The sequence below is a fragment of the Macrobrachium rosenbergii genome, chromosome 3 (genome assembly GCF_040412425.1).
Source record: "Macrobrachium rosenbergii isolate ZJJX-2024 chromosome 3, ASM4041242v1, whole genome shotgun sequence".
Lineage (NCBI taxonomy): Eukaryota > Metazoa > Arthropoda > Malacostraca > Decapoda > Palaemonidae > Macrobrachium > Macrobrachium rosenbergii.
This window is the reverse complement of record NC_089743.1, coordinates 10,974,165-11,000,234: the sequence shown is the minus strand read 5'-3', so window position 1 is coordinate 11,000,234 and position 26,070 is coordinate 10,974,165. Positions and strand designations below refer to the sequence as shown.

Here is a 26,070-nt window from a genome sequence, read left to right as displayed (position 1 = left end):
TCTTACTCCATGCCCGTGTCCGAGAGAGTGTAGTGCTCATTCGACCGGTTATCCCAGCCCTTGGAGATGCATCACCCAGGGAAGCCTGGGACCAGCTCCAGGGGTTGATAACACTCCCAGGCTGCGATAAGAATGGGAGGAAACGGACTATAGACCTAACAAAAATTTTCATTGGTGCCTCCCGCTGGAAGTTTGGCGCCAGATAAGGGATGCTGAAAAAGTAAGTATACCTTAGTTTTGCAGACCACTGAGCTGATTAACAGCTCTCCTAGGGCTGGCCCGAAGGATTAGACTTATTTTACGTGGTTAAGAACCAATTGGTTACTTAGCAACGGGACCTACAACTTATTGTGGAATCCGAACCACAGTATGGCTGGAGAAATGAATTTCTATCACCAGAAATAAATTCCTCTAACTCTTCATCAGCCGACGCGGGGAATTGAACTCCGGCCCATTGAATGACAGTCTGAAGCTCAACCGACTCAGCCAAAGAAGGGCTCAAGGGATGCAGAGAACCTAGACATGGATGCCTTAGTCGATGATGCCCAGAAACTATATGAGGCCACCAAGGCCTCGACACACGCCACCGCCCTAGCAGCCGCCACCTTGGGAGCCTGCAACCTTTTGGAGGAAGATGGTGACGACGATCGAGACATCAGCTCCGTTTATAAGAAGACACCGCCACTCAGAGAGCACAGGACATGGTCAAACCTGACATGGTGCTTCTACCATAGAAAGTTCGGGACCAATGCCAGAACCTGCAGGCCTCCCTGTTCTTTCAAAAAAATGGCAAAGGCGGCCATAAGTAACAGCTGTGGCTGCGAAATCCAACTCCCCCTGCCCAGCAGGTTTTTTCATCACGGACAAAATTTCCAAATGTCACCTGCTGGTAGATACGGGGGCAATGCAGTTGGTCTTCCCGCCATCCATGGAAGGTTTAGAAAAAATAACTGACTCAGTAACCCCCCTCATAGCAGCAAACGGAACTCCCATCCGCACTTATGGCACGACAACCGGGCTATCTCAATCCTGGGGCGCAGATACCACTGGCCTTTCGTCATAGCGGATGTTAAGTTCCCCCTGCTGGGTGCGGACTTCAAATGGCACCACAGACTTCTAGTCAACGTCGCCAGACAACGCCTCCTTGACATAGTTACATACTGCTCCCGTCAGCTCTCCACCGGACCTGGAATGCCCACCATCTGCTCCACAGCCCCCAACAGCTACACATCCCTCCTACAGGAGTTCCCGGATGTTTCAAACCAGAACTGCACCAGTCACCTGGGGCTTCAGCAAAGCACGGCATCTTTCACCACATCACCATGATGGGCCCACCAACCCATGCCAAGTTCCGACGGCTGTCCCCCAGGAAGTTACAAGATACCAAACGAGCCTTGGCAGAAATGGAACGCATGGGCGTCTGTAAAAAGGCATCAAGCCCGTGGGCATCTCCTCTCCACATGGTAAAGAAATCCGATGATTCATTGAGGCCCTGCGGGGACTATCAGCGCCTGAATTTGGTAACAACACGAGACCACTACCCCCTCCCTAACATGCAGGACCTGACGGGCGCCCTCCGTGGAGCCAAAATTTTCTCTAAGATGGACCTACTGAAGTTGTACTTCCAAGTCCCTGTACATCCCGATGACGTCCCAAAAACCTCCATCATCATGCCTTTCGGGAGCTACACATTTTCCTGTTCCACTTTTGGTCTCAGGAATGCAGGCGCCACATTCCAGTGCCTTATGGACGCCATCTTGGGAGATCTGCCTTTCTGCATCTGCTACGTCGACAACATCCTCATTTTCTCCAGGTCCCCAGAGGATCACCTTCGCCACGTCTGTGCCATCATGGAACGCCTGCAGGACAGTGGATTAGTTGTCAGGTTCGACAAGTGCATTTTCGGGAAAGAAAAAGTAGACTTCCTTGGCCACGAGATTTCCCCACGGCCTCTAATGTAAAAGCTTAGAAAATTTCCCGGAACCACAAACCATCAAGGCCCTTCAGGAGTTTCTCGAGATGATAAACTACTACTGGCGCTTAATCCCAGATGTCGCCTGCATCATGTACCCCCTGACGTCAATCCTGAAGGGGAAACCAAAACACTAACATGGGAAGCTCCACAGCAGCAGGCATTCATTCAAGCAAAAAGGGCCCTCTGCAGTGCCACCACCTTAACTCACCACAACCCTGCCGCTGCCCTCACGTTGACAACAGGCACCAGCAACATACCCTGTGGTGCAGTACTCGAGCAGCTGGTGAACAGCATGCCCCAGTCCTTGGCCTTCTTCAGCCGCAAGTTTTCGCCAGCTGAGCCCACTACAGGACCTTCGACAGAGAGCTGCTGGCTATCTACCAGGCTGTGAGGCACTTCAAGTACCTGCTGGAGGGAACCGAATTCACAATCCTAACAGACCACAAACACTTGGTTCACGCAATTGCAAAGCAGGGGGACGCATGGTCTGCAAGGCAACAGTGGGACCTGACCGCCATCTCCGAATTTGGTTGCACCATCAACTACGTTCCTGGCAAGAAAAACCCAGTGGCTGACGCTCTGTCAAGAGTAGAAATCAATTCACTTCACCTTGGCATCGAGTATGAAGACCTCGCGAGAGAACAAGCAGTAGATCCAGAGACGGCAGACTACAGGATGGCAGTGACGGCACTCAAATGGGAAGAAGTGTCCTTAGCAAACTCGGACACAACTCTCCTCTGCGACACCAGCACAGGCCGCCCATGCCCCCTGGTGCCTGCCTTGAGGAGAAAGCAAGTGTTCGACATAGTCCACGGTCTCTCCCATCCATTGGGGCACACAACAGCGTGCCTTATGACTGACAAGTTCATCTGGCACGGAATCAACAAGGACGTCCACCAGTGGGCAGAGAGCTGCATCCCGTGCCAGATGAGCAAAACATCCCGGCACACAGAGTCCGGGATCGCCAGCTCTTCGGCCACATCCACATCGACGTCGTCGGACCCCGTCCACAGTTGGGGAAGCCAGATACCTCCTGATGGTCATAGACTGCTCCACTCGCTGGCCCGAACCAACCCCAATAGATGAAGCATCAACATCATGCGCAGAAGCCCTCCTCTCCAGTTAGATAAGCCGCTTCGGAGTGCCAGACAGCATCACTACGGACAGGGGTTCTGCCTTCCTGTCAGAGCTCTGGGTCTTGTTGGCATGCCTGACGGGTACAAGTCTACAGAGCACAATGACATACAACCCCACAGCGAATGGCATGGTCGAGAGGGCACACCGCTCTCTTAAAGCAGCTCTCATTGCATGCTGCACCGAAGAGAGGTGGAAGGAACAATTGCCCTGGGTCCTGCTGGGTCTCTGCACTGCACCGAAAGCAAATGGTGATGCCTCCCCTGCTGAGAAAGTCTATGGGGAAACACTGGCTGTCCCTGGAGAATTCTTTCCACCGTTGGCCGACGGCGCCGACACCCCCCTCCCGAGTTGAGAAGTTCGCACCCTGCCACAAGACCTTCACTGGCGGAACCATCACCTACAGCCCACCTGCCTTACACTCCTGTGCCTACATCTTCATCAGGGTGGATGCCCGCCGGCCGCCCTTAACCAGGCCCTACAGGGGGCCCCACCGAGTCATCAGGCGAGCCAGCAAAGCATTCCTCCTCGACATCCACAGGCAGGAGGACTGGATCACCATCAACAGGCTAAAACCTGCATTCCTGTTGGACAGCGAAGTACGCGAAGAAGAAGGCAGGCGCCCCAGAGTTCCCCCCTCAATACCTGCCTGCAGACGCACCCTCTTCCCCACCAAGGCAGGGCCTGGGGTGGCCCAGGAAGCTCATCCAGCCAACCCCAGGTGTCAACTCCACCCTGAGCCCACAGATCTCCAGAACCAGGGGCCCACTCCGACTGCCCCAGCACCTCCGTGATTAATGTTATTTCATCCAATGATTGCTCCTCTAATTATTCTCTTGCAGGGGGTGGGGGGAGTATTTGCAAGGGCGACAAATCGCGCCTCTCCTTTCTTCTGTTTCTCCCTTCAGATGTACATTAGTCACGTCATGTAGATTACCTGTCTTTATTTCAGATTCTTTATGTACCTCATCTTATGCATCATTGTACGGCCTTTCCGCTGATAATTATATCTACCTTTTATATGCCATGTAACGAATATTGTACGTATTTTTATGCTTGTCAGAAAACAAATTGTGTATGGACGCAGCATGTGTCCTCGGGTCACCCGCTACCTTTCTGTCTGGTTTTTGTTTTATAAACACCTGTCGAGAATAATAAAGAATCAGTCTCTCTGTTGACATTTCTCTTGAACCTCACATCTGCTTTACTTTGTGGGGTTACCAGGTGCTCTGCTACTTTCCCACAGTGCTAAAAATTTAGCCTCAATCATGCTATTGAGGAACTTGGACCCCATCTTTCCCACCTCTGTAATGAGGTAAGACTTATGGTCAAAATTATGATATGCTGAAACCATTATACCTTTGTTTATTTGGGCAAATACTGGAAATATCACCACAAGTTAAAGAAGAAAAATAAGATTTTTATACTTAAAGCAAATTTTGATTAGAATATCTCTCAGTGAAAATACAAGAGAATGTAGTGAAAATATTTCATGCCTCTTTAGTATGTAAAAGATGATGTAAAGTAAATTCTTGAGACTTTATCAATACAAATTCATTCCTGGGCAAAGACGGATATCTCTGATAGCAACAAGTAAAAGTTAACAACCAAACATGTACCCAAATTAATTGCATTTTAGAAATAATTTAGTCAGATCAATAAAGGTAAGAACTATGGAAGAACTAAAGGTAATTAACAGTGCAGCCTTCCTTTAAGCTCACAGGTATCAAGCAACATCTACAGTACTATAAGGAAGACATTTCATTGGTTTTATTGTTAATGGTTTAGAAGACTTCTTTTACTGTGAAGTGCGCCACTGTGGTAAAGAAAAGCTATTTTTGAATGTGAAACGATTGGAAAGTTGGATCGAGAGACAGAAGCAAAATTCTGGAGAAGTTAAATGAAACCAAAATGTTTAGGGAATCATATAGTTAACTGGGTCCATTGAGCATTAAATGACTGGAAACTGACTGAAATGTTTTGGAAAAAGTGGGCGACAAGAGAATGGTTGTAAAAGTATGCTATACGAGTATTATTGTCATTCAAACAAAGTAAAAACTGTAATCTACAACAAACCTTAAATGGCTGTAGAGTTGCAAAGAAAACCTCTGTAGAGCTATTTACTCATATATGAAAATCAAGAGGACAGAGTAGAAACTATTTTAAATAAGTCGAGAGAAATCGACGAATAAAAATAAACATACATAGACACCAATATATAATTAAAATTACAGCAATGGTTAGAGGGCCTTTGAAACAGTTATATCATCTCTTAAACAAAGAAGCACTAGTATTGCTAACATTGAATGAAGGACTGTTCAACAGTTTTGCAAGAAAAGGAATGAAAGACTTCTGGTACTGAAAGGTGACACGATGTTATACCTCACCAGATTAAGGATGATGACGTTCTGAAAGTTAAGCCATGCACATCATTTTTTTGAGGCACAGGGACTGAATACAGTAGCAGAAGATTTGCGTATAAATGGCACTCACAGAAGATGGCTAAACTGGATAATCCGGTAATGGCGTGAATCATAGTTACTATTATTAAGAAAAGGAAACCCACCATTTTGAGCACTATTGCTTAAAAAATAAGGATCCTGATAGGTGGCTGAACCCATAGAAGAGAACAATATTCCTGTGATGCTAAAGCAAAAGATCTAAAACCTGTGACCTTATTAACATCACCTCTGTAAATGTGGGAAGCTTTGCGAGAAATAACTTGGTTTCAGACCACATTAGATAAGCATTTATGCCTGTCTGATATGGTGAAAGTCGAAATTACCAAGTTATTCAGAATCAGTAAGTTATGTCGATAACACCTCCCAGCATAAGATAATTAAGGTTTGAGGTGCTTAAAAAAATGAACCCTTGGAATCATCAGTATCACCAGGTAACATCATGCCCCAGTGACTGCACAGTAGAGGTTACTAGTAGTATATTGCATTCCAGAGGGTGCAAATGAATAGCTGGAAGAAGAGTAGCATCCTTTCCATAGTATACGATTTTATATCCAAGACCAACTATCACATCAGTAGAAAAGACTGAAAAGTCTGTAAGCCCTCAGAACACTACCTCGTGGAATAACAGACGAGGTTGGTACAAAAAACACAATAAAAACAGTTCTGTCTCCATTTGCTTAGAAAGCCTTGCATGAGATTAAGTATGAACCATTCAGCCTCCCAATTACCTGATTTACACAAGTATATCTTTGGATAATCAAGTCAGAAGCAACTCAAAAGTGAACGTGGACAAGTAAGATTCCATATCCTCTGTCAAGGTTATCTTGGGTTCCGATAGTTGATGCAGAAAGGACATCACACATACCTTTCCATAACTCTGTGGGTTCCGGTGCCTGGCCTTTATCCTAAAACCCGTACTCCATCCATCCTACATCTTTTAAGCACGCAGGCTGTTAGGAAATAAGTGTATTGATTCAAGTATTTTTATCAGTGCTCAGCATTAGAGATCACTTGAATGGAAACTGGCATATAATTGTTGCAGTCGGTACATGTAGAAATCTTTGGAACACTCATCATGGGAACACCGAGAAGAATGATATTATGCTTTACAAATCAAGTGCCGTGTAGGATAATCGTTTAAGGCAGCAGTAATGTGAAACAAGTAGTACTACGAAAATTAAAAGTTATCAGTTAGTAAAGTATAAACAATTGGTTGGTACTACATTTTAAGGTAAAGCAACTAGAGTAGCATTGTAACAATCGCTAGGCTGATGGATTATCATGAATATACTTTGTATAATTATAAAGAAAAGGAGACAATAAAAACAGGCAAGTTGGGTATTGTAAAGGTAAGGGACTGCCTGAGAAAATGATAAATAATTGAATTGGTTGAATACGATTCTGAAGTATAATTTGGCCATGAACACTGGAATTGGTATAATGGTGAATGGTTCTGTGACGAACCTTCATTTTTATTTCTCAGACAAGTTTAATACATATTACTACTTGTGTTTGTATTGTTTACGGATACATTCTGTATGAACGTGATATAATTTTAGAATTGGTAGTGAATGCTGTCAACCTAATAAGATGTTCTAAATTCTGATAAAAGCAAAAATTTGTCATTAAAAATGGCAAATACTGTTTAGATTGAGTCGTCCTATTATAAACATTTTTATCTTGAAATTTAATTCATTTGTTTCCGTTTTACAGGTAAGTAGTGACTATACGTTATTTAATACCCAGAACTGCTTTTGGAACATAGCTGATGAGTGAGAAGGTAAGAACATTATTTTTCTTTGTGTACCCGTTGGTTTTCACATATTATCTCTTTCCATTCGTTTATTTCCATTCGTTTATTTCCTACTTGTACGGTGGGCCAAAGAAGAGTTGGCGTAGTTTCTTAATTCATTGTTCGGTATGGAAATATTGCCATTGTAAAGGCATCAAGCGCCTCCTCATTTCTGCATTAATCACATCTTGTATATTACCTGTTGTTATTTCATATTTTTTATGTATCTCTCCATGCGTATTATTGTCCGGCCTTTCCGCCGATCTATGTAACCACCTTTGTACGTTTATTGTAACACGAATTATTCTCATTTATGTGTCACCTAACAAACACAAATTCTTGCCCAAATGCGTGACTTGGGATCCGCAGGTCGGTGACCACTTTCCGTCCGCATTCCTCAATGTATACCTGCTTCCGAGAAACTAAATCAGTCATATCCAGACCTGTCGTCTTGAATCTCACAACTGGTGACCTGAGGAGTGACAGGGAAACATGCGGTTTTGTCCTAGCCATTAACGGACTAATATGGCCACATTTACCTTCAGAGAGCCTTTAGCGGACTCAAAATGGCGACATTCTGGCCTCTGAAAGCTTCCTCAGAGGAACCCATGCCATTAACGGACTAATACCGGCGTCCCCACAAGGGCACGTTTTGGCATTTTGAATGGTTTTGACCCTCGCCATTCACGACTCATGTCGACCACTCGAATTCTAACACCACTAGCGGACTAAATACAGCGCGTGCTCACGTTTTGGTGTGTGACAGTAAAGATGGCAGAGTCTGAATTACAATGTGAATCCGAAAACATGGAAATCGTCTGCGTGCTCCTTTTACCCACAAAGCCAGATGCGGTGAAGCAACGTCTGCAAAACGTTTTCCTTTGAGGGCTTTCTTCATTCGGGGAACAAAAAGAAGTCACAGGGAGCAAGATCGGGTGAATAGGGAGGGTGGGTAAGTGTGGTCATGCCATTCTTGGTCAGAAACTGTCTCACACTCAAGGCAGTGTGCGCTGGTGCATTGTCGTGATGAAGCCACCACCTCCACTTTGCCACAGGTCGGGGCAAAGTGGAGGGTGGATGGAAAAACGACGGAGTCATTAAAAGCCATAACTTCACAAGAGTTCCAGAATTGCTTTCAACAGTGGAAAACACGTCTGGATAAGTGCATTGCTTCAAATGGAGAATACTTTTAAGGTGATAAGACTGTAAACATGTAACAATAACTGAATAAAATTCTATGACACAAAAAGGTTACTTTTTGGTCCCCCTCGTATATATATATATATATATGTGTGTGTGTGTGTGTGTGTGTGTGTGTGTTTTGTTTACAATCGAGAGGAAATTTCAATGACATAACTGGATTGCAAGAAACAAGAGATGAAATAAAATGTAATACTAATGTTCACCAACCGATCAGACATATTAAAGTCCATCACATCTCATATCTAACTAATTATTCTCTCTACATCGTTATCCTACAGTAGGTTAAAATAAGTAAAAATCCAGTATATTCCCAATGAGTACATTTTCACCTCTTCCTCAGCAAAACATCTGAAGAAATCAAATAAAACCCTTGTTAAAGAAATGCATAGAAATAAAGATATGGGAAATCTAAAATGGTTCTTACCTCCAAACAGCAATGTTCACAGTCTTAATTGACAGGTCTCAAACCACATAGTTTTCAACGAAGACTTTTAATAATGTTCAGTGCTGGTCTTCAAATGATCATTTGTGTGATAACTAATCACTTCACACCCTGGGACTCCTCCCAAAAGAAACACACCTACTAACTAATTAACTGAAACCTGGACATTTCCAGCGAACACACTCACGAAGTCTTGTTGCAAGACAGGGAAGTTCCCATGTCTTGAGAATACCTGACGTGTACAGTTTTACTAATTAGAAAATGTGCCAGACAACAGCTAATCATCCTCTCAAGGTTCTTCACAATGCCTTTACCCACACTTATTAATCAAACATTTACTGTGTATTGTAATTCATAAAATACTTGTGACCTATAATCTTTTTGACACACACACACACACACACACACATATATATATATATATATATATATATATATATATATATATATATATATATATATATATATATATATATATATATATATATATATATATATATATATATATATATACATAAGAAAAAAATTTAGAAATCTATGAAGCTGTAATGCAGCCATATTCTCCCAAAAGAATTGTCCCCGTATATTCTGATACGTCTTCTCAATACCCAAATGTGGACAGCCAGATGTACAGTGAACAATATCCAGAACTGTAGGTACTAAACTCCTAGGGACAACTGTTTGCATCGTATCACCCTTATCCTCACTATTTCTTAGTCTGTATCTAATCTTCCTAACTAACAAATTACCCTCTAATTCAAGACCCACAAAAGGCAACTTATAACCCTTCCTAACTAATTCTCCTCTAAGAAATGCTTTTGTCTGCCTAAACCTCACCCTCATGCTATTTAGATTCTACTAAACTAATATCCCAGTCTATGCAATCTCCAGATACATAACATACATGAGAACCATCCAAATTAGAAAAAACTTCTACTAAGTGCGTCCGCTACAACATTGTCTACTCTTTATATACATAAACTTGGAATCAAAATCCCTGATTGTCATATATCACCTAACTCTTTTAGGGGAAAGATCCAGCTTATTAAAAAGATCCAACAATGGCTTAGATCTGTAAGAACCTCTACTTGATTGCCTATCAATAACATCGTAAAATGAACCAAACTAGACACTACAACAAAGGCCTCCTTGTCCACTACCGACCATAGCTGTTCATTACTACCCCGTGTCTTAAACTTCCTACTGTAAAAATGCAACCGGATGGAGTCTTCCATCGAACTTCTGCATAAGGCAGGCCCTTATACCATCGTGACTGGTATCCATCACCAAAGTGAAAGGACGCTCCAAATCAGGAAACTTTAACACTGGGGGATTAACTAAAGCATCCTTAATATTTTGAAAGGCTGACTGCTGTCCATCATCATCTGTCAAAGGAGATTGATTGATTGATTAATTGTGGGTTATCTGGCGTCACAACTACCAGGGTCACTGACGCCGATGTCAAAGGAGATGCTAAAGTAGAAAATCCCTTCACAAACCTACAAAAAAATCTAGCCATGCCCAAGAAAGACCGAATCTGTTCCTTATTCTTGGGAGTAGGAAAATCTACAATTGCCCTAACTTTATCCTCATTCACTCCAACCCCCTCTTTAGAAATGACATAACCCAAGTATACTATCTGCTTCTTCAGAAAATTACACTTAGCTAATTTTATCTTCAAACCTGCTAAGCTAATTTTATCTTCAAACCCACTAACCTAAGCCTCCTAAAAACTTCCCTAAGAACCTCTAAAAGTTCCTCTACAGAATTAGTGGCAACTAAGATATCGTCCATATAAACAAAAATGGACTTCCCTAACAAGCCATGCAAAATTGTATTCACAAGCCTAGTAAACGTCATAGGACTACCTGATAAACCAAACAGCATTCAGATGAACTCATAATGTCCCTTTGGCAAAGAAAATCCCGCATACTTGCGACTCTCCTCGCTAAGCGGTACTTGCAAGTACCCTGCATTCAGATCAATTGAATAATAAATATTCTTGCCCCCAGTCTCAACAAATAAATCTGGCAAACATGCCACAGGGTAATGATCAGGAATGGTTTTCTCGCTCAATTTCCTAAAGTGACAAAAATAGGCTTGGTCTTATCCTTAAATGAGCCTTGTGTTCTAACATATTTGTTAATCTTATCTCCTTTAAGTACGACTATGTCCGCAAACTCAGCCAGAACATCTTCCACATACTCAATATATTCTTTAAAATCAGAATTGGCTAAATGATCCCTAAAACCTGCCTCCTAGCCTGTAAATCTGCTTCTGAAAATTCACACGTCCTCGACAATAGCAAGTGAATTATCTTCATCAACCCAGTCAACAAAATCGACCACATAAGTACCCTTCTGACAATTCTGAACTGAATCATTACAGTTTAGCAACTCCACCCAAGTATCCCCTGAACTCGATACATTGCTTATAGAAACTGTACACACTACCCCCTTCAGCTTTTCACTATGCTCATCTGCATACACCTGCCAGGAAAGAAACAAAAAAAACTAGTTAAAAATTCAGCAAACTCCCAACACTGATGCAAATGTGAACCATTAAATCAAATTCTAAATGCCAAATGTGAACAATTAAGAAAAAAAAATTCTAAATGCCACTGTAATCGACAACCAGAAATTTTCTCGAAGTCTCGAAATACTTCAGTCCACCCACATAGAAAATGGGCTCGCAGAGAGAATTGGATAACAACGTCAAACTAACCCCAGACTAAAGAGAGAAAGTGCTCTCCATGACATCACAAGATCGTCACTGTTCCCTAATGAAAGCTTCACCCACCATCTTCCTGACGTAACCACAAAGCAATAGAACTCTCCCTTAATTACCCCCCACTACAAGTAACTAACAAAAAAAAACCATAGTAACACTCACGTAACCTCTTCTTACTACAACAGCAACAAGATACGTAGCTAACCGTAAAAGAAACACAAAACACTTCTAGCACTCGTGACACAAGCCCCAAATGCAACTGAACTTGATCAATAGTGCATGGTCGGTTGACTGCAAAAACCCCCTCAGTCAGCAAAGAGGCACGTATACCAACCAAAAGGCACACCCTAATACTTAACAATCTCAATTTCCTCATAAGATAATTCTCTTTGGAGCGTACCTAAACACTATAATACCCAAGTGTAGTTCCCGCTTGCCACCAAAATCTGTTACACAATCGAGAGTAAATCTCATTGCTTACCTTTTGATAAAAAGTCGAGAAGTCCCATCTATTGGTAGCTTGATAGTGACCTCATCAAAAAGGTTACTGGCAATGTACACATGTACATGCACTCTCTCTCTCTCTCTCTCTCTCTCTCTCTCTCTCTCTCTCTCTCTCTCTCTCTCTCTCTCTCTCTCTCTGAGGTCTACAGCGAAATGAGCATTACCCAAAATAATTTATTTGACAATAATCTAACATAACTGGATTGCAAGAAACAAGAGATGAAATAAAATGGAATACTAAGGTTCACCAATTGATCAAACATAAAGTCCACCATATTCACCTAATTATTCTCCCTTATTAGCTTTCCCACAATAGGTCAAAATAAGTCAAAGTCCTATACATTCCCAATGAGTAGGCCTACGTCTTAACCTCTTCCTCAGCGAAATATCTGAAGTCAAATAAAACCGTTATTAAACAAATGGATAAAAATAAGGATATGGGAATTCCTCCCATGTTACTTATAAAGTACACACAATGTAGAAAATGCTTGACACGAGTGAGATATATGTTAAATGAAAACAACAATCTACAGTTTGGGGAATCTAAAATGTTTCCTACCTCCAAACAGCAATGTTCGCAATTCTTAATTGACAGGTCTTGAACCACAGAGTCTTCACCAAAGATTTCAGTTACTATTCGGTGTTGATCTTCGAATGACAATTTGTTTGGTAACTAATCCCTTCACACCCTGGGACTTCACCCCAAAAAAACACACGCATGAACGAATTTTCCGGAACCTGGACATTTCCGGCGAACAAACTCACAAAGTCTTGTCTCCAAGCAGGGATGTTCTCACATCTCAAGAATATCTGACGCACCTGACATGTATACAGTTCTCTAATCGGGATGCGCGCCAGACACCAGCTAAACATTCTCTCAAGGTTGTCTGCAATGCCTTTAGCCACACTTAGTAAAAAATCTAGTGTGTATTGTAATTCATAAAATATCTGTGACTATGAGCTTTTTTATTATATATATATATATATATATATATATATATATATTATATATATATATATATATATATATATATATATATATATATATATATGGATGTGTGTGTGTATGTGTGAGTGTGAGAGAGAGAGAGAGAGAGAGAGAGAGGTGAATTAAGCAGGAATTCAGTCATAACATGGCCTATATGTATGTATGGATTCACGTGAATAAGAAAAATGTTAGAGAAGTAAATGAGCTGAAATGAAGTCAAATACAAAATAACACCGTTAAAATAACGAGAATAAAAGTGGTCATATTATATGCAAAGGCAGCATAACTCCTTAAAACTTTGTATAGGATCCTCGTGCATCTAATCCCATTTTGCATTGATTCAACGAGGACTTCGCTAATGTTTACTGGTTCCCCTCTTTGGCCTTAAGTTTCCCCAAATATCTATTGCATGCTTTATAAGGGTTTCTTTGGTCTTAGCACGATAAACACCCCATTGTTGGGTCACGTAGGCCCATAAATTTCCGATTGGGTTCATATCTGCAGACTTGGCAGGCCAGTCAATTCGAACCATGCCTGGATTTTGCTGGAACCATTGCTTGGCAACCTTTGCATTCTGGACTGCTGAATTGTCCATGGCGATATGGCATGGGATACAGCAATAATAGATTTCGAACTGAGTGTAATAAAATGTCCTGTAAAATTTCGATATACTGATTGCTGTTCAAACGCTCATCAACGGCAATTAGCTCTCCCGGTCAACTGGCAGCTTTCCATCCCCATAACCCAGCTGATGTTCTGCCACTGCCTTAAAGGCGCGATGTTATTTTTGGCATATCTGTCGATAGAAAATATTATGTCTACTGATAGACAATTCAGTAGAGAGTAGTTAGTTATACAAAAAAAAAAAAAAAGGAGAGAGAACAGTAGGTCTGCAGCTTCCCAGAGACTTATATTTTCTTCTATTTTTATATCTGTCATAACATAGACCTATCTTATGAATTATACTCTATAAATGAAAATTATCTTTTCTAATAGCCTATAGGTATGAATTTAAAGTATATATCAAGACATCTATATGAAGATAACTGTGCAGTGTAATCTCCATTAAACACGGATAATTCCTGTGTGAACAGTCAAATGCATATAGTTATTGATCATTTCTCAGCTTTATGTTTAGGATATATACAGTAATAAAGGCAAAATAACAAAAGTTTCTTTTTACAGTTTGCAATAAACTATGTATTATTTTCACTTTATAGTCGAATTGCATTACTTTTTTTATATATAACGCAATGCATTCAAGTCTATACTACATATCAGTTTATGATAGAAATAAACAGGTTGATGTTAAAGGCAAAAGGCGTGCTTCATATTTTATGAATAAGTCAACTTAAATTCCACTAGGCTTACCTAGTTTTATTTGGGCGCCGACAATGAAGCTGTCCATGCTCGTCAGACGTGAAGATTTTTTCATCACAGAAAATAACTGAATCCCAGAATGAAGCAGCTTCTTGAAGATATTGCAAGGCAAATCCCATCCTTTCTTCTTTATGCTGTTGCATTAGCAGCGGTCTCCTTACCGGAATCCTGTGATGCATTCCTGCCCCATACAACCTATTCCGCACAGTGTGCACAGATATTTGCAGTCCAGGCTGTTCTTTGTTCTTTGACAGCTGCAACAGTCATATTGTCTTGCTCTCTTGTGGTGATTCGAGGAGTTCCACTTTTAGGCCTAGTTTCTAAACTTTGCCCTTCTCTAAAAAAATGCAACCCATCTATGAATGGTTCTCTTCGGTATATTAAGCCTTCTTGATATCTCTCTAACAGGAACTTGCACCAAATGCAGTGCTATAATTGTCTCTCGCTGAGCAGGAGATGTTTCTTTGCCAGGCAGACGATCCATCGTGAACGTAAAGGGCGTGACAAAACAGCTGAATTTGACCGATAAATCACGACACCGATAACAATTTAGTGAGGTCACATGGTTCACACTGTTAAGGTTATCATTCTTTTTAATCTTTGGTAGCATTTTGTGAGTTTCCAATGTTTTCTGTAAAATTTAACAAATGGAATCGTTCAAGTACCATCAGCTTTATATTGAAATGATAATATAAGGACTATAATTATGCGATACTACTAGTGATAGCTGTCTCCTAATGTTGCCGAAACATGGAAATGTGGCCTCCGGTGTGGAAGTTTTAATACAGAAGTGGGGTCTTCATTTTACAGTCTGCCACACCAAGTGTGGAAAAAATTTTCACACTAGTTTAGGGGTTTATTGTGGTCAGATATATTAGTTTCTTATATTATATGATTCATTTACCTATGTTCACGGTCATATGCATATTTATATGTCTGTTTGTATAAAAATGACTGAATAAAGAGCCATCAAAGAATGGTTGTTTGCATCGAATCATGAAGCAGCAGAAGTCGATCGAGCAACGTCTTGATTGACACGTCGAATGTAGACGACTTCAGAGTGACAGCAGCTTTAGGTTTCCATCTAATTATGGTAGCTTAATTTTGTTTAAAATTGTTTTAATAAATGTAAAAAAATATTGTGATTAACTTAAGGGAAGTTACAGGAAATGATCTGTAGACTGTGAAGGAAAGCTCTGGGTTGAATAACTTCAAAATTTAGGCGAGCATGGAAGTCAGTGGTGTGGAAATGTGGCAACACTATAATATGCCAGTGGTTGCGATACGACGTTTTTATGATTTCGTTTCGTTCGCGTCAATTTTGTTTTATAGAAAATAGTTTTACGCAATAATGTAACATGATGTTCTAAAGATTTTAGTGACTGTTTTTAACGTCATTACATAAGATTTCTTCCATCTTCGAACAGAAAAATAGATTAATCAGGCATGAATCGTGCTTCAGGCAGGTGATAAAAAATTTATGAAACTACCAATTCTAATTTGGGTGACTGTACATTTTAGTAAGGAATTGAATGTGAGCGTCATTGTTTAACAACATTTTTCCCATTCATTTGCACACTTTAGTGTTTATGAACCGTGCTTATGAATCTCTTCGTGGCAAAAGTAGATATGCAGTATTTCCGAATACAATGGAATGGTTAGTTGCCTGCACCATTCCCTATATTGACATGACACGGCTGTGGTAACACAATTTCACAAGAAAAAGAGAAGAGTTTGAAACTGCTGATGCCTTTATGGCAGTCAACGGGAAAAAAATATTTGAAAATCTCATTCCACAGGAAAAGTCATAGAACACTGCAATGCAAAGTATTTGTAGTCAGTGATAGAAGAAACGAGTGTAACATCAAGATGTCGCCTTCCTTAAACAAACCTAAAACTTCCACACCATTACGCACTGCCTAACTGCATATTACTCACACCGCTCTCTTTTTCCCTCACTCTCCCTTCTTTTCTGACATCGTATTTGAGTATTCTGTTCCTTATCAGTCAGCAGCCACGCCTCTTAAAGTCCGGCAACATCCTTTTTTTTTTTTTTTTTTTGCATTTTTATGTTATTTCACTGAATTATGCTTAATTTTGATTTACTTTTAGCTTAAAGCCGATTTGTAGTTTTTATTTTACTTTTAGCTTAACAACTTGTTCTATGTAACTAAATTTCTAATAAATATTAGCTTTTAACATTTTTTAACATTGTAAAATTTTATTTTATTGTAGCCCTGATGATGCGAAAGGACCCCAGAAACGCTGGTGTAAATGAAAAGAAGAAATGATTGCCGGTCTTCTTGCTGTCCTGTTCATTGTTAAACTTTAGTTCGCCAGGAGCGAAAATCTTGCTGTGTGCGCGTCGACATTCAATGATCGTTCTCTCTGTGACTTATCGGAAATGTTATTTTTAGTGGTAAAGCAATAACTACACTTAAGGAACCAAAGTGCCCATAGTGGCACTACGTTCTCTCGAAATCCCATGCGTATTACGTTACGCTTAATTACCTTATCGACGAGTTTTATTGACGCATTCTCCATATTCGGCATCGTTGCGTATTTTATGCAAGAATTTTCTATTGTTTGCAAAAAAAAAAAAAAAAAACTGGTGCACAAAATTATCTTATTATTGTTGTGGAAGTATTCGACTCGTGGAACTAAGCTATATCGTTTCTCTTGTGCTGTGTAATGTTTGAAGGTAAAGAGTGCTAGTAGCTCCAATATTTAGCATTTACATGCAGGGTGAAACAGAAGTGGGAAAAAATCACCAGTGTAGAAAGAAAAAAATTAAGTAAAAATATTTGCCTATAAAGAAACAAAATTGAATTGCATTGTGCTTAGTCAGATTTTCAACGTCTTAACTAATATAATAATTACACTGGCGATGTTTCGCAAAATCATTGAAACGACTCGGGAAAAATTAAAAGTTTTTACGCCGGTTTTCTTATGGTATTGTAAGAAAAATCTTAGTTACTGGATATACTTTTAGTGATAGAAGTCTGGAACATTCAACAAGGGTTAATAATTCCTCAGTTTTCATTGTACTTTCATAGGGACATCATCTTTTGTGGGAGTTCTTGAAGGTATCTGCCAACTCTAAAAATTGTTATTTTCGACCATATTATCTAAAGTGAGTTTTTCGTGCGTTCTCAGAGTTCAAGGTCTAAGATATTGCCAGATGCAAGATAAAGCTGATTTGAATCATTAGAATAGAAAATATGGCAATTTTGATGCTGAAAATTCTATGGCTCGAGAGGTTAGTTCTCCTTTACTTTTCAAAACGTTCAGTTTTGATAATCCTTTGCTCTCCTTCATACTCACGAACGTTCCAGACTGTCATAGATAGTATCAGTAATCCAAGGCATTGGTACGGGCATATTGCTATCATGTTGGTAATTGTCACTGTTCGTGTTTAACGTCTTTCTCATCGATTTTGGATGGTTACATTATTAGAACACACACTGATATTAAATTCATATACTGTCATGCGTCAGAGCTTAGAATTATTGGACCACCTTTGTCACCAATGCCTTTCTATTAACTCAAGGACATGACTCACCAAAGCGTCATCAGAATTTCTTGGAGGTTCTGTTTTACTACCTAAACATTATTGTATAACAGTGATTTCATTGTAAGCTGTAGACCCTGGTAAATGTTTATTTTCTGCAATACTCAAGTATTTGAAATCCCTTTGCATCTTGAACTGATTAAAGAGAGGTTTGTGAAATAATATATTTATCAGTGTAGGTCCTAACTTAAGTTTTGTGAGCTACAAAATAAGGAATCTGTTTGCATAGAAAATATCGTCGTTTCCTTACGAAGATTGTCTGAATAATATAACCTCTGTAAGCTAAACATGCCAATTTAATAATAAAGGTCATTCAAGTGAACCACTTGTCATGGAAAGTACTGTATTTGTTATTGAAAACTTATGGTGTTCAGAAACCCGTCATAAAGGCTATTACTGAAGCAAGAATTCTCGTGGCGCAATCCCTATAGTGCCATACTTCCTCATTAGGCTTGCTCAGAACTCAGTATTCCCATGTGGAAAAATGAAAGAACAAATCAAAAATGTTATATTGACGTCGTGCTGATATATATTTGATAACAGAAACTACTGTTAGTCATTTGCAGTTTCTTAGAGAGTAAAATACATGGAATATAGAGTTAAATCGTATGTAAAAAAAGCCAAAAGCGCATAATTACACTAGTGTCTCGAATTTACACCATTAACCGAAAGTTTGTGAAAACCCTAAAAGGTGCTCATGTTGTCACTCGAACAGATTTGTTCGCTACCGTACCTAAACCTTTTCTTCATGAAGGTGGGTGTATGGGCATTCAGCTAAGTAATACACATATACCATTCACTTCGTATGTACGTTTTATCATTTCTTTATAATTTATTCAGTTTGAACGGTACACTTCTGGGACAATTGCTAAAACTAAATCTGATAATTAATGTTTTGCAATAAAAACATTAAAGAAAAAATTTGCATCTGGATTCTCTTTATACAATATCACTGCTGGTACCATATTGGTTTGACATATATTTCTGTACACTGGAGGCACTTGGGAAATGCATCTCCTCTGTTTCTTCTCACACAAATAGATCTGCTGATTCATGGCTGCAAGAGGACTAACATGAGTGATAATCCAACTACAACAAGTAAGATTTCTTTATCAACACTGCAGAGCAGAATTGAAATGTGGTAATGAGGGCTGGGTGAATATTTTAAACTCAAAATTGAACTCTGAAACTCGTTTGTTTTGAAACAAATTTTATATTCCCGTGAACTAGACTCTAAAAGTCCATCCACAAATACATTCATGGTAGTTGCTTTGAAGTGAATGAAATGTGCTTTGTAAGGAATTTGCAGTTTTATTTAATTATCTGGAAGTGTTAAGAAACGTACAAATATCAGGTTGTATTTCAGGTACCTGTATTAAGTCAGTGTTATTTTCCAAAGTAACATAAAGCCCCCAAAGGTAATTGTTTCTTTCTTTTGTGATCAGAGAATGACCTACCTATTTGGAATTATGGAACTATTTCACTTATTTCATGGATAATGAATTGGTGGGTATCATAGGCTGAAATTTTTTATCGTAAAAAGGACTGAAAAGGCGAGAAACTGGAGATACCTTAGGTTTAGGTGGTCAAAAGGCTAGCTTAGGGGAGCACTGACGCCATAAGGCCTCATTATAAAGTAAGTGTTTGTTGCTATCTTATGATTGAAGGAATTTGCTTCAAATTTTTACCACTTATTCTACAACTAATAATGAAAATTCTCTCGTGGGGAAATTTATAAATTCGACCTCTAAGTTCATTTTTTTTTTTTTTTGCAGTTGAAAAGAATCGTGTCATCACTTTTCAAAAATATTATGCAAAGGAAAAATTTTCACACAAAAATGAATTTCCTGATGACAAAATCAAGATATATAGTTATACTGCACTCTGTAAAAGTTTAATTGAATTCGGTCCAGTTTTCATGGAGAAACAAGAATTTATTTGTGAAAAAAGTCAGTTTTGAGGAAATAGCAAAAGAAAAAAATTATTGCTTATTTTGTAATACCTATGGAACTATGACAGTTAGAAAGCTGATTTTTGCACAGAAGCTATTTCATTATGTAAGAAATATGCCCTGAAATTTACAATATAATCCAATGAATAGAACTGTGCTCTCTCTTGATCTATATGTTACATAAAATTTGCATTTATTGGGAGTGCCAACACCATATGGCCCCATTATAAAGTAAATGACTGTTTCCACCTAATGATTGAAGGGATTTGCTTCAAATTTTTACCACTTATTCTACAACTAATTTTGAATAAACACAAGTCCTGTTTCAGTCTTCTTGTAGCTCTAAGGATTTATTTTTGAAAAAAGTAGGTTTTCAGGAAACAGCAGAAGAAAATATTTCTGTGCATTCAAGAATCTGGAAACAATCAGGCGCTCTTGATCAAGTTATCCCTATATCATTATAATCAATTTCCTCTATGACGCTACTGCTAGAGAAAATGGGATATTTTACTGTGACAATTATTTTTGAATAAATCTTGTTAACACTTTTACAAGCTTATTTCTTTACAATCTGTTTTCACAGTGGCATACAAGAGGTGAACAAAATTGTCCAAGAACCAATCTAAACCTTTTTTTTTAGCAAAAAAGTTTCAAGATTTTATTTACGTGTAAAGCAGTCAGTACCATACAAACGATGAACAATCTAAGCATGTTTTTTAGCAATAACGTTTCAAGATATGTTTATTTACGCATATAACAGTCCAAAACAGTGTATAACTTACTTGGTCCTATCCTGAATTATTTATACAGACTTTTTTACAAGTCTTTTTTACAATTTTTGGTTCATAGTGTTATACAAGCGATAAACAAAAATGTCCATAAACCAATTTAATAAACTCTTTTGGCATTATTGCTTCAGGATAGGTTTATTTAGACAAAACAGTTGAAAACTGTTAATAACGAAAATTCAATAATTCCTCAAGATTCGGTGGTCGACACACTCCTTAAGTGGATCACAATCTTAAAGACAGTTTCATAGATTATACTCCTTCGCCTTTTCTGGGTGTCTACCCTGAAAGGCAGTGATGTCTTTTTCCCCCTTGTATATTTGCAGAAGTTCTCTCTCTCTCTCTCTCTCTCTCTCTCTCTCTCTCTCTCTCTCTCTCTCTCTCTCTCTCTCTCTATATATATATATATATATATATATATATATATATATATATATATATATATATATATATATATATATATATATATATATATTATATATATATATATATATATATATATATATATATATATATATATATATATATATATATATATATATATATATATATATATAGAGAGAGAGAGAGAGAGAGAGAAGAGAGAAGAGAGAACTTCAACAATGCACAAGGGAGAAAAAGACATCTCTGCCTTTCAGGCAGACACCCAGAAAAAGGCGAAGGAGTATGAACTATGAAACTTTCTTTAAGATTGTGATCCACCTAAGGAGCGTGTATACATACAGTATATTTATACTGTATGTATAAAACGAATTCTTTGGTGCGTCTCACAAACGACTTTAAACTCACCATTGCTTGATTATCGTAATTATCGTTATTATTAATGATGCTTCTGAACAAAGTTTTGAATCTGAGGGAACTTCATTTCTTCTATATAAGAACGACAAACTAATTAACTTACGTAGAGGGAGAGAGAGAGAAAGAGAAAATGAAGAGCAGACCACTTACCCATCCTCAATTCCCTGTCCTCATCATCCGAAAGGGCGTAGGACATAAGAGTCGATTCCTTTCGGTATCTTTGCAGTCTGATCCTGTAGCAGACGGTAAAATCTCTGAATTCTGGGAAGGGCGTCAGTAATCTGGCGAAGCTGCTGTTGGAAGGGACACCAGTGGTCTGGAGAGACATCACCCTCACCTCCCTCGCGTCATGTGTGGGTTGAGTAGCAGGGTTGGGCAACTCATCCTGGGTGGGCGGTGGTGTATTTTGTCCGTTGCTCTGCCATGTGAGAACTGCCAAACAGAAACAGAATGACTTATTATCTCGTAAGTAGAGGAAAGAAAACCTTATTCTCTCTCTAAAAAAAAAAAGATAGGAAAACTACCTTTATTCACTCAGAATTATGCCTAAGAACTCCTTTATTCATTTAAATGAAAAATTAATTTTTTCACTCGGAGGCAGGGTAGGGGAGAAATACTGTTATTCAAAGAGGATGTGAAATAAAACTAATTATTCATTAGGAAGTACAAAAATTACACTATTCACCGTGAGTAAAAATACCATAATTCATTCAGAGTTGAATATAAAATCATATTCATTCTAAAAAAAAATTTTATTTTGCCTCCATTAAAAAATAGCTTTATTTCTCCAGGTACAGTAGTGGGAAGAAAAGCTTTATTCAATAAGAAAGAAAACCTAGACATTCTTATTCTGACTTTTCCTGAAGAATGTGTAAACCGCATTTCATTCTGAGTTTCTTATTTATCCTCTTAAGAGAGGCTACCTTGAAATATTTATATCATGGTAGCCAGTGGAACATTCACCCTCCAACTCCTGGATTAAAGGTGGCTGCTAATGCAATAATATATATATATATATATATATATATATATATATATATATATATATATATATATATATATGTGTGTGTGTGTGTGTGTGTGTGTGTGTATATATATAATTATATATATATATAGCTATACATATATATATATATATATATATATATATATATATATATATATATATATATATATATATATATATATATATATATATATATATTCTTGTAAAGTCCGTGGTTTATGTATGAAACAGGCTTTTGTATTTTTGTTTGTGAAGTTGCAAAATGCTTTTTCTGTTTGTAGTATGATTTTCTATATACAAGAAGTGATGTATGTAATAGTGATTTACAAAAAATATTCTGTTATAATAATAATTATTGAAATATCATTTGTAATGTTAGATCTCACAAGAATTAATAGCGAGTTCTAGAAGATTCCTCTTAGAGATTACATCATTCTAGCGATCATGTGATGTTTTTGTCGCATGTGTTAGCAAATATAACACATACTACAATTCTTTACTCTTACCTGTGGGAAGAGAATGATGGTCTTTTAGTATTTGAAGTTGAATCCCATCTCTCATCGATTGTCATGTCGATGTACTGGGATTAACCAAACCACTTTCTTTCTTGCGTCTTTATTACAGAGCTGACATTTTGAAGAAGGCGATAATTGTGTATACAAAATACAAAAGCGTATATAATGAAATCATAACAAACTTATAAGCATGTGTCTGATTCAATACTAAACACAATAATAATTGGTTATACTTATACAGTTAAGCATTATGCAATGCTAGTACAAGGGCTCTGAACTGAATGTGTCCACCGACAACATTATATAACATGTCTTGCACTTATGTTTAAGACATACATGAGGGTTTTCCTTTTTTTTATTCTGGGAAATCATGTGGTCGTTCATCTGGTTGTATTAAACATATCTTGATCCAATCAAGTGATTAGTCACGTAAGACCAAACACTTTGTCCAATACGTAGACAGACGAGTCACAAGGAGAAGGGCTCAGTTATGCAAGCATTTTCTTGTTGGAAGGCAGGGAATGATTGAACTCAGGGAGAGAGATATCACAGTCTTCTGAACATGTATTGTTCTGTCTTAGTCAAGTCACAAGGGCAATATCGCATAATCTTTTGTCTCAGGGAGACTCTGATCACGTATCATTTGCCTTTGGTTAAGTCACGTACACCATTGATATCTTGTAAAGAAACATTTTGCCTTGATAATTACGTCATCCAGTGAACATGTCCATTACAACCGGAAATCTAGAACCTTCTTTATAATTTTTCTTTTGACCAGCTGCAGAAAAAATTGTCATTGAGAGCCTGGACCTTTGTTGTGTTAGATACTCTCTCTCTCTCTCTCTCTCTCTCTCTCTCTCTCTCTCTCTCTCTCTCTCTCTCTTCAAAAAGCGAAATTTTAAAGTAACATAAAATATATGATTGTTGTCACTACTATTAATCTTAGCTTGTGAGATCTAATAACATTTCATTAGTTTGTGAACATGTGTGAAAAGGCACCTCGACAGGAATAAGATATTTTTTGGTAATGCCCACTACTGCAGTATCAGGTATTTGTGTTTATAAAAAACCATTGTTTTTAGATTTTTGAGTTTTTAAATTCACTTATTAATTGCTTAGATAAATTTGTGAGAACTTGTGTTTAAGAGACCAGTTAAAAATCATATATTGATAAAAAAACCTTGGTGAATTTAATACATTTATGTTTTTTTTTCATTTTCATGTTTTGTATAATTGTATGTTCTTAGTGTCATTTGGAATTATTTGTTTAGTTCTTTTCAAATCTTAATAATTCTTTTTACTTTGGTGATTTTTGTACTTTTACATTTTCATGTTTTGTTTTTAAATTTAGCCTTCTTTCGCATCAGCAACAGTTTTGCTTTGATAGTTTAACTTCTATTTCATAACAGTTCAAAATTAACTAAGATTGTTTCCAAATAATAGTGATTTGATTTCAAATTAATCATGAGTTTTTAATTAAAAATAATTGTTTGTATTTAAAGCTTTTACAGTAGTGTTTCATTTATTGACCACCAGTGGTAGGGTTAATTTTGTAAATGAAGCATAGTGATATAAATTTTATTCCTTCAGTTTTGTTGAAGTGACTCAAATTGAGGCAAAATAATTACAGTAATTCAATGCTTAATTGAGTGATGCCCTTTGATATACTTAGTGTTTAAATATTGATACCTCACATTGTTGATAAGCTTTTAAAAAGGGATCACTGTTGCCTTTAGAGTATTCAGTCATATTTTATTGTGAGGGTTTAGGTATCTGGCTGTATGTGAGGGAAGTTTTTGAATTCTATGATTAGTAAGTGTAATAACCAGTTACTTGGAACACTTCATGACAAGAAAATTGGTGCCCAAACCCGGGAAGAAAACAAAATATCACTAGACTGGTGTTTTTGGATTTTGATTGACCACATTGGTATTGTCAATTACTTAGTTGTGAAATTAAAAACTTGATTAATTTGAAATCAAATCACTATTATTTGGGTTAATTTTGAACTGTTATGAAATAGAAGTTAAACTATCAAAGCAAAACTGTTGCTGATGCGAAAGAAGCTAAATTTAAAAACAAAACATGAAAATGTAAAAGTACAAAAATCACCAAAGTAAAAAGAATTATTAAGATTTGAAAAGAACTAAACAAATAATTCCAAATGACACTAAGAACATACAATTATACAAAACATGAAAATGAAAAAACATCTCTGTTCAAGGTTCAGGAGTTTTTAGCAGCTCCTTCAGTCCAAGAGTTATCTGAATCCAACTTAACTAAAACTCATGGACTGCTTTAGCCTTAGCCTGTGGAGGTGAAGTATCTAGTGTAGGTGAGGCAGAGTTTAGAGAAAGGCAAGAGCAAATGACAGTTAACATTGAGTCTGAGATAAAAAAAAGAGAGAGAAAAGTGATACAGAGGCAGAACTCTAGATGCATAGCTGCAGAAGAAAGCTTAATTAGATTAAAAATGCAAGCAGAAAAAGAGAGGAAGGAGAAGAAAACTTGATTAAGTTGTGAATGCTGGCAGAAAGAGAAAGAAGACAGGCAGATAAAGAAAGAGAGGACAGAGAGACAAGAGAAAGAGAAGAAGAAAGAGAAAGGGAGAAAAGAGAAAGAGAAGCAAAAGAGGAAAGACATGATCGGGAGATAGAATTATTAGAAGCTTGCTCCAAGTTACCTGTGACACAGTCTAATATTAACCAAGGTAATCAAGACTGTATTTGATGGGGTAAGAGTGGAGAAGTTAATTCCAAAGTTTACAAAAGAAGTTCCAGATGAGATTTTTGATCACTTTGAAAAAGTGGCTTTTGGTATGGGATGGCCAGA

General features: G+C 38.0%; 1 protein-coding gene across 1 annotated transcript in view; it reads right to left on the bottom strand.

Annotated features, from left to right (window-relative positions):
- The window catches only part of LOC136850577 (uncharacterized), a 99,287-nt gene extending 76,002 nt beyond the window's left edge, over window positions 1–23,285 (bottom strand). The window contains exons 1-2 of the mRNA XM_067124208.1: window positions 23,231–23,285; window positions 21,869–22,150 (exon numbers count right to left, since the gene is read on the bottom strand). Of these exons, the coding sequence (XP_066980309.1) occupies window positions 21,869–22,150; window positions 23,231–23,285 (337 nt within the window). The remainder of the gene's footprint in view (window positions 1–21,868; window positions 22,151–23,230) is intronic.
- Window positions 23,286–26,070: the final 2,785 nt, after the last annotated feature.